At 38.7% G+C, this 10580-nt stretch overlaps 1 protein-coding gene across 2 annotated transcripts in view; it reads right to left on the bottom strand.

The window, feature by feature from the left end:
• Positions 1-755: 755 nt before the first annotated feature.
• Positions 756-10580, bottom strand: part of MORC3 (MORC family CW-type zinc finger 3) — a 30883-nt gene continuing 21058 nt past the window's right edge. For both annotated transcript variants that reach the window (XM_087758586.1, XM_087758585.1), the window contains 5 exons: positions 10155-10197; positions 8646-8836; positions 7225-8056; positions 6601-6764; positions 756-3414 (listed from right to left, as the gene is read on the bottom strand). In XM_087758586.1, coding sequence (XP_087614712.1) covers positions 3261-3414; positions 6601-6764; positions 7225-8056; positions 8646-8836; positions 10155-10197 — 1384 coding nt within the window. In that variant the 3' untranslated portion in view covers positions 756-3260. The remainder of the gene's footprint in view (positions 3415-6600; positions 6765-7224; positions 8057-8645; positions 8837-10154; positions 10198-10580) is intronic.

The raw sequence follows: 10580 nt of genomic DNA, 5'->3' as shown, positions 1-10580 counted from the left end.
AAAGAGGACTTCTAACTACAGGGCAACGAGGATTTCCATGCAAGAATGACCAGGCTTAGAAAGCCAGGACAGCGCAAGTCCTTCTGCTTGACTTGAAATTTCACTCGCACAGCAGAAAGCATGGAAGTACACCCACCTGTTAAACCCAGGAACTTCCTCTAAAATCAGTTATCACATACCCTGGATTATAACAGCACTGCTTTTTCCATAGCCAGAACATTTCCATACCGGTGCAACCCCTTCCACGATACCTTGCACACTGTGGTCTCCGTATTCGTTGTCTGTATCGGGCGACCCGGTACTGGTCTGCCTCAGCCACAAAAACATCTGAAAGAACGTGAGCCTCTCATGGTGGGGAACTGATCAGCCAGCCTAAGGGTAAAATTTCACAAGGAGAGCTGAGCTGATCCAAGAGCTTACTGTCACCTGAAGAGGCAGGTGGTCCCACCTCCCTACTCTTACCTTCGCATTCCTGTCACTTCTGCCCCAGTACCACAAAGACGACAACTCCCTAACAAGGCCTTGAAAAACAGTTTTGTCCCAAATTCTACAGTCTTGTAATTGGGCAACAGAATTCCCCGTACAAAACTGACCATCTGAAGAAGCACAGCCAGCCAGCTGGTCTGGGGCTCAGTTAAGGTGCCTGCCTGGTCCGAGGGCATGCTTGGTGTGCCCAAGTCGTCTGCTCAAAACCAGACTGAGCCAGCTTTCTCATAACACTTAATACTTAACATAAGCCAGAAACATTAGCCATTCTGCATAGTATTTATTTATAAACAAAAACATTGCATTTGATCACATACAAGTTTTGATCCTGCAAACTCAGATTTATATAGTACTTTTTATTTTTTACAAAAAAATACATTTTAACAAGTAAATAAAAACCATTTCCATTAGTCCACTGTGTAAATGTACAGTGTAAATTTGCCATTTTTAATATAGACATATGCTATATTTTGCCAGTTGTCTATAAGAAATTCAACTACCGAGTCTGATGAAACATAATAAATAATGATTAAGAAATGGAAAACTACACACCGATAAATGGAAAATATAAACTTTTTAAAAGTCATACAAATAGTTATATTACAGCCACCTCTTCAAAAATTGAACATTCAGTTTATCCATTATAAAGTACAACAGTATTGCATTACCCTTATTGGCATATTAGAACAGGTAGCATCTTAAAATTGAAATACTGTCCATCGAAAGAAACCGACTGAACTACAACTGAAAGGAACATAATCTGATTAAATCAGGGCAGTAGCAGTGCAAAAGCCAAAAATGTTGGCTTTATAAAAAGACACTTCCTAGGAATGAACATATTGCGTGCTATTTCATGATTTAAATTTTTTTTTTCCATTTTTTAAAAGCAAGAACTATTTTTCCTGGTCACTGTTTGGATAAGAAATACCACCACAGAGTAAAAGGTGGATTTGCTGTCTTTGCCACCTTTCTTCTCATTCCTGATGACTTCAAAAGAAAAACATGCAATTGGCTGAGAATACTGTCACCATTGTAACAGCGATTTCTCTTGGTACCATTTCTTCCAGGAAGTTTTTGCATGAGCATTAGAGCATAGAACTAGTGGCTTAAGAGTCACTGTAAAACATTTAAAAAAAAAGGGGGGGGGGAGGGGGGGAAGAGGGACTCCCCTATCTTGCCTATAATAAAAGATGTCTTAACTTTAAGATAGCATAAACAAGTCATAGTTGAACATTTTCAGCTTTAGCTCACTCTGTAGTTGTTAACACCACAGGTAAGGAAACATGCCTCCTTTTCACAGTACTTCCATTCAACTGGTTAATCCAGGATTTAGTAGTCTGAGCCATTTGTACTTCGCATGGTACATTCTGACAGGAAGGTAAATTTCAGGGGCGAATTTCAGCACCCTCACATCTCAGCCTGAAAGACTCCAAGGCAGACTATATGTTTAATACCGCAACAATTTGGTTTTTTGAGATAATACATGTAAGCATTTGTACACATGACAGAACCTCTACGCCAATCCTGTTCAGCACTGGACTTCTCTAAAAAAAGGCCTTCAGGTCTCAAGAAGCGGCATGCGATGCAGAGTAGAGGTCGGTCGGGAATCTTACCCTAGCTTTGGATATGCCACCCCAACTTCTCTCCACTGGTCCACCAGGATGCTTCCCATTCCACCAGCTGCCTTTGACTTGGAAAAAAAGTAGGCAAGAGTTGTGTGTGAAATCTATCCATTGAAGCCGTGCACTGGTACACACCTAGCACTTGTGAACCAGCACTGCTGTGTTCAAATGGGAACTAGAGGGTAGAACTGAAGATCCCTCTGACTGCGCTCAAATACAGACAGGTTCTCAGATGGAGGAAAGAACAAGCAAGTAGCAAGAGAAGGACACGAACAGGCATGTGGTTTCCATCACTGAAAAGGCTGAAATGTCCTAGCCCATGGAGCTGTTTACGCTGCAAAACTATGTACAGATAATGTTCTTTAGTGACATCAAAAAATCCAAAAGGGAGTCAAAGATCATCAGTTTTCAGGATAAAACGCTTAAAGATTTTTTCTTATTTTGGTAGTAAAACACAAGTATTACCCATATGGCCAGAATTTTCATCTACTAGTTAAATTTCTATCTTACATTTCTATCCCAGTAATGCAACATACAACATTGCTGATAGCAATGAAACAATAGTGTAGTATACTAACAAATCTACTAAGGTTTGTTCTGAGAAGGAAATCAAGGAAGGCTTTTTTGCATTTTTAATATATTACACTACTTAGATTTTAGAAGAGAAAATAATTGCAAGCAATGAAACAATAGTGTAGTATACAACAACACTACCAAGGTTTGTTCTGAGAAGGAAATCAAGGAAGGCTCTTTTTTGCATTTTTAATATATTCCATTACTTAGATTTCAGAAGAGGAAATGATTACAAGTATTAATGCTTATATAAGATCAAAAGTCAACAAATAAGCTTTTGTAGAAAAGTATTAAGATCGCTAACCATAAAAATATTTGCAAATTTAATTACAAATACATTTTAAAAGCAAAATCCTTAATTAAGTACATCAGGGTTGGTCAATATCGACAGAGTTCCTTTAAGAGGAAGCAAAGATAACTCCCACTGCATCTGTGGGAACATTTAAACGCGTAGAGTATATACACTTATTGATCAAACTATGTCAAACATATAAAGTGAAGAAGCAGTATATACAATTTTGAACCTACACAAAGGTTATAATGGAAGATCAAGTAAGAGTCTGCTAAAATGTTAAGATATTAAGTACTACTGATTTCATGCATTTGTTCTACAACTTGTCCTAAAATTTCGTCTACTACATCAATATCATAATTTACTTGCTGCAAGTCTAGATCAGGCATGATTGTAGCCAGAAGTTGTCCAACATTCACTCGAAGAGAGCGTAGTTTCAGGCTGTGAAGAAATAATTAGGTACGGTTAGATGCAGATGAAGTTTTATGTTCAAATACACAGTACTATATTTAACAAAGCTAGACTAATACTCCATACTGGAAAGGCTCTATACATGACTCCCATAAACCAACAAAAAAATGAGATGCAGTTAAAGCTGCATTAAGATAATTTCAAAATCTGCCAGTTTGTCAAAGCTAGGACTCTCGAGTTTTAATTTTGAAGGTGTATATTCCCTTAGTTTCAAACAAATACTAAGGGCTAAACTAAATTCTGCCTTTCCCAAAACAGATTGGAAATATTTCTGAATGCTTTTATTTAAGTTAGCAAATAAGCACTGGCACAATCCTTTATCCCACAACACCTTTTTATTTCTCAAAACGATATTAAACCCCAGCATTTTTATACATTTAGAAGCACAAACTACTACCACCTATGGGAACAAAAGAAGAGAAAAAGAAGAGAGAAGGCGGCAAGAAAGCACATATTTTAAAGCCTTTGGACAAAGTAAAGAGGAAATAAGGTAAGAGTTATAGCACAGGGAAAATGCTATGCCTCCTCTTTTTGCTTTCTTTCCTGGATCCCCTTGCTCTGTCCTCTTCCTGATCAAAATGCTTCCAAATCACCCATCCCTTCTCTTGAGCATTTCCTTCTACCATCAGTTCCTTTATCATCTCCAGCAGTCAGTCTTCACAGTGCCATCATATCCCAATAGGACTTGTGGTGGAAGCTACTTACAAGTCCTGCATGTATTTGCTAATTCTTTTAGGAAGCACAAGTCAGATGCTGTAAGAAGAAAATGAAATGCTGGCAGATAAAGGGGAGACTTAACCACAGAAAAAAATTAGATTGAAAGGGGTCTCTGGAAATCATCCAGTCCATTCTCCCCTCCCCTCCCTCCCCCTCCAACGCACATTCACAGCAGGGCTAACTCAGATCAGGTTGCTTAGGACTTTCTTGTGTTTTGAAAATCTCCAAAGATGGAGATTCCACAATCTCCTTGGGTCCCTTTTTCAGGGTTTGACTATCCTCACTGTGAACACTTTTTTCTTTAATATTTAAACAGAATTGCCCTTGTTGCAGCTTGTGTCTATTGCCTCTCATCCTATCACGTTGTGCAGCAGAAGAGAGCAATAGGATTTCAAGGTAATCCATTCTTTGTAAGGCTATTTCCCTCAGCTTCCCCTTCTATATCAGATGCTCCAGGCCCCTAGCCGTCTTGGTGGCCCTTCAGTAGACTTGCTCCAATATGTCAGTGTCATTCATATACCAGGAAGCCCAAAACTGGACACAATACTCCATGTTCGGTCTCACAATGCCCAACGCTAGGGAAGACTCAATTCCCTTAAACTGCTGGCTGAACTCTTGCCAATATAGCCCAGTAGGCACTGGGTGCTCCCACCACAAGAGTGCTTTGCTGACTCACATTCAACTTTTAGTCCACCAGCATGACAGGCCATCTTCTTCCAAGCTGCTTTCCTATGAGTAGTCTCCAGCTTGTTCAACTGCATAGGGTATTTCCAACACAGGTACAGAACTTCGCAGTTGGCTTTGTTGAATTTCCAGGAGGTTTCTTTCAGCCCATTTTTCCAATTTGTCAAGGTCCCTCAGCAGCAGCCCTACCCTCCAGAGTACCAATGGTTCCCTCCAATTTGATGTCATCATGAATTTACTGAGTTAATTTTTTTCCGTCATCTAGGCCGCTAATGAATGCATTAATCATTACCGGCCTTGATACTGATCCATGAGCTCAGCAGTCTGGCCCATTTTATGACCTACCTTCTAGTCTACCTGTCCAAACCGTACCTCACAAACTTCACTATCATGATATTATGGCAGTCCACGTTGAAAGCTTTGCTAAAAATGAAGGTCCGCAGAGCTGGTCTTCTCATTGTAAAAGGCAATGAGGCTGCAAAGGCAAAATTTGCCTTCAGTAAATCCATGCTGGTTGTTCCTAATCACCTTGACTATCATGGGGATGCAGGTGGCTTCCAGGTAGATTTGCTCCATGGTCTTCCCAGGGACTGAGCCTACACTGACCAGCCTGTAGTTCTGCCTGTCCTAAATATGGGCATGACAACTGCCTTCTTCCAGGCATCACGAGTGTCGACTGCCACAATGTTTTGGAGATATCATGGCAAGGCCAACTCTCCGTCAATTGGCCAGCTCCCTCTGATGCATCTCATCTGGTCCCATGGACTTGTATATGTTGAATTTGCTTAAATGGTCCCTTAATTCAGTCACCTTTTATTACAGGTAATGTTTCACTCTCTAAGATCACCACTTGGCTCAGGGACAGCCACAGGGCAGACCTTACCAGTAAAAAACAAGGTAAAGAAGATACTGGGTACCTCAGTACTTTGTGCCTCATGCAGCTCATGTCCTTTGCTACTAAGCACCTGCCCCACTGAGCAGCAGGCCCACATTTTTCTTGGTTCTCCTGTTATTGCTACTGTGCCTACAGAAGCCCTTCTGGTTGCCCTTCACAGGCCCTGCCAGTTTTAACTCCAGCTGAGCTCTGGCTTTCAATTCCATCCTACATGCCCAGGCAGTGTGCCTATGTTCCTGCTGGACCACTCATCCCTGCTTCCATCTGGTATGTGTACTTTTGTGTGTTTGCTATTTCTATCAACCGAGAGCTGCAAGCTCTCTATTTGTTAGTTTCAACCCTCATTTAGTTCAAAGATACACTCTGGCCACAACCTAGTTCCATAGGATTGGTCTGCAGCAAGACGTTCTTACAGAAAAGGTAAGTTTCAAAACCAAACCCAAACTCTTTTCAGTAGAATACTATTGATCCAAGAAAGAAAAACAGAATATAAAATTGAAGTTCATCTACACAGATTAAGTTAATGGTCACCCTCTTTCCTGCCTCCTTTCTCTCTCCTTGTTCTGCAAGTCGTGCCTAGAAATTATACAACATTTTTGATATTTTAAGAAGTGTCAATATGGCATTCTATTGTGCAATGGCCAACCCTGCTCACACAAATACCTAAATCATAAAAAAAATCAATCACTTGATAAAAAAATGTTACTGAGTTAGGAGTCACAAGAGGCAGTAGAAAAGAATTCCAAGCATCACATTTTATTATATGATTATTAGACATGACCTTCATCGAGATGTTTTGGATACAATCAGCCAGCCAAAATCTTGCTTGAACTATAGTCTAGAAAGAGCAAAATTGATACCTTTCTCCATCAGAAAAATTTACAGAGTCTTCTACATTACTGGTAGTAGAATCATTTGCACATGCTACTGCTTGTGGAATTGAAGCTTTTAACTGTGCAATTTCTGCTTTGAGTTCTTCACATTGACAGGCAATTTGATTTTTCTCCACTTCTAGTAGTTCATTCTGGCAAGTAAATAAAAATAATTTTATATATCAAAGAAAATTGTGGTGGATTAAAATAAAGACAACTTATACAAATTTAAATAATTTAACTGTTGACAGCTTTTAATTAACTTTTCAGTAAGATTAAGATATGACAGCCTAGACAAACTGCTTTAAAATAGCCAGCTGTCAGCTGAACCACTGTATGTGTGCTCCCTCTAAGCCTGCTCAGTCTCTCTTGTCTTGCAGTCAGAGCCACTGCAGTCTCTCTGTCTCTCTCAAGTTTGCTTATTTCTATCTATGGAAGCAAAACCCCAGAAGCTCCTAGGCTAATTTAGTATTTCTTCCCTCTTTTAGGTGGCTTGATTAGTTAGTGGACTGAACTATACAACACATTTTGTAATAGAACTGGTACGAAACACCCATTAAAAAAATAATTTAATTGTTAACTTGAAGGATATCACTGTTTTAACAAACATACCTCACTTTTGTATCTGTCTCTCTCAATGCTGCACTTGTCCAGTTGCCTGAAAACATCATCTAGTTGCACAGCAATTTCATCTACCTCGCTCTTATTTTCACCATCAGCACACTTGCTGCATTCAGTTTTTAAGTTCTGCAGGGTACTGCACTGTTCCTTTAGTTTTGCTATTTCTTCTAAGGCCTGTTCATAGAGAATGGTCACTTCTGCCAAACTTCTTTCATGAACGTTTTCTTCTTCAAATGAAGAAATTGTCTCAGTTGACTGATGGCACATTTCTTTTTTTACATATTTATTATTCATTTCTAAAATCCTCTGTTCCAGTGTTTCTACTTGTTTGGTTAATACTTCACATTTGTTTTGGTACATTTCTTTTTCTTTGTGTAATAATTGCAGCTGATTTTTCAGTTCATTTCCAAGATGTACAGATGTCTCAGAAACACCATTAACATTGTGCTGTTTAGTTTCCACCTCTGCCCTGGGAACTTGAATATCGGTGTCATTTTCCACCTCTTCCTTTTTAACAACTAAGCTTGGGTGCTCTGTCTGTGTTGCTGAGGTCAACTGTTCACTTTTTGATTCTGAAGTGGCTGCACTGCAAGGTTCTCCGACATCACAGTTTTCTTTCTGCTTCTCCTCTTGATCCAAATTAATACATTCAGTTTTTACTACAGGAACATCAGAATCTGCTGAAGGCTTCGGAGTACTGCTCTCCTCTAAAATGATGACGTCTTCATCATCATCATCATCATGGTTGTTGAATGTTTTGTCATTTAATCGAGGTGTCTTTAAAGACACAGGTGTCACGCAACTAGGTGTCTTCCGTTTAAGACTGAGAAGCAAAATATTAAAGTGATTATTGTATTGCTCAAATACTGCAAAGTCATTTGTTTCAAACAATGTTTAGTGTTTCCATAAGCACTATTAAAAACCACCACTCAATAATTAGAAAGGGATGTCTCCCTGCATCGTATTTTAAGATGTGTAGCCAGAGTAAATACCTCTCCTGTAAAAACAAGTGGTTGACATCCACACACTAAATTATTACCTTCACACATTATTTTGAAACAGACTCAGTATTTGCAGGAACACCACCCCCTGCACCCGTTCCTTAACCAACAGAGGTTAAAGAAAACATACTGTGGAGTGTGGTTAACACAATACAGTCTTTTCCTAAACAGACAAACCACTAAGCAATTTTCCTTGCCAGTGCACAGTATTTTTTGCTGCGTTCCCTTTTGTACTTCACAAGGTTTCTAGGTACTTTTAATCAACCTGCTGTTTCCTATACTCCCAGAAGCGACATATGAATGTTGGCAGCTATCACCTGAAGATGGGACTACATCTAACACCATCATTTTCATTAATAAGTTATTAATTTTAGAAATAAATAGGAATCTATTTTGTACAGGTTCACCAACCTGTTATCAGAATCAGAATGAGGTGAAGATACTGATCTATTTAAAATAAGCAGAGGTCTTTTGACAGAAGCATTTGATGTTTCTGGTAAAAGTGATCTTGGAACAGCTTCCTTTCCACTCACAGCTGAGAATGTTTTGAAGTCTTTACTTGAGGAAACAGGTGTTGTTTTTAAAAACATTTCATTATTGATCTGTAAGATAGTATTAGTTAAGAATGAAAAGAAACAGACATTAGTAGATTCTTCAGAATGTGTTTAAGCAACTCTCCTATCTGCCAACACCTAAAATTCTGACCGACATTTCTCATGTACGCTCCAAGGATCTCCTTGAACCTGGGCTCAGTATTTTGCAATAAGAAAGGTTAACTAGACTCCACATTGCAAACTCCAGTTTTCTTAACTTAATGATCATACAACCCCTCCCCCCAAACTCTACTGACGCATGTGAAGTGTTTCCTTCATGTTGGTTTAAGACATAAAACATATTAGAAAGCAGCAAGTTCTATATCGTAATTACAGACTTCCGGCAGATTTCTCAGAGGACTTTGAATGCTGTACACCAGCTGCCATGCTCCTCTCTGTGCACAGATTTATTGCTGTCAGAAAGCAGCTTTCTGATCTTACAAGCCTTTCTCTAGATACAGCTATTTTAAAATACCGTGTAGAATCTCAGGCAAGAGCTTTTCCCAAGCTGTATCTGTCTGAAGTCTGACCATCATACACAAAGTATGGGACAGCCATCTCTGTTAAAGCTGCTCATAATTAATTCGGTTTGTCTAAAATGAACAATACTTTACTTTAAGAAATTACTTTTGTACTTGGATAAAAATAATGGCAGAAAAAGTAATACAATGAAGTATACAGGTCAAAATAGCACATGCAAAATCTCTTCTCCAGAAATGGAGTGATCTTAGCTTAACACTTTACTTTGAAAGCAACTTCAGCTAAGTCACACTTCAGAAAGTTGATTCTGAGTTACAACCTATACATGCTCATCATTCAACCATGTTGATTTGCATCTACATTCAATTTGAATTTGAGTGCCTCCTTGCAAAAGTACAGCTACTACAAGTCAGTCCATCCCCACCCCTCCACCCCAGTTTTAAGGGCATCTTTACTTTCATATCCTCATCACATCTCTCTACAACAAATCCACTTTCAATAATTAGATACCATGCCATAAAAACAGGTATGAGTGACCGACATATTTTCTAGTACTATTTTGTGAGAGGGCTTTGTCCCTCTCAAACCCTTTCTTAAGTACTACATAGAAAGCAATGGTGTATTTTCCATTATCGGACAGCAAAGACAGGGGATTTTTGGTTTACTAATAGTGAGCATACCCTGTACAGCCATCAAAACATAACAGAATGTTGAATCAGTCAGTTGGCCACTAGCTAAAGCAAACTCTAACTCAAAGTCTAGCCTATTCAATCAAACTGCATAGTATTGTTGCCAGCAAGAACAACTCTGCTACCAAAGTCAGTTTCCTATCAACTTCAAGAGTTACCTGGTGGCTGTACTCTAGTCGCTTCTTCAGTTTTTCCTTGTCTCTGCACACCAGCAAGGAAAAAGAAAATTAAGAGCTTAGATTCAAAATGTTAATTCATTATAAAACCAAACTAACCTCAAAATCTAAAAGCAAACATAATACTCCTTATCTCAGCTAGACATGATGAAGTTCTAATGAACATATTCTGGTTTATTGAATGAAAATTTTCTGCATGAACTTAGAAACTTAACTTCAAACAAGCTCTCTCTCAGATTCAGATGTATTTTAAAAAATTGAAAAAACCCACAAAACTCACATTTCTAGAATGCTAGCCAGTGTTAGTTAAAATTACCCAAGTAATTTTTTTTCCCCATACACCTTAGCTAAGAATCTTCTTATTGTTAAATAAATGTATTGAAGTATTCAGCTGTTTCAACATGGACC

Source organism: Nipponia nippon, unplaced genomic scaffold (genome assembly GCF_047370975.1).
Source record: "Nipponia nippon isolate SJK-2023a ecotype South Korea unplaced genomic scaffold, ASM4737097v1 scaffold_2, whole genome shotgun sequence".
Lineage (NCBI taxonomy): Eukaryota > Metazoa > Chordata > Aves > Pelecaniformes > Threskiornithidae > Nipponia > Nipponia nippon.
This window is presented reverse-complemented; position numbering and strand designations above follow the sequence as displayed.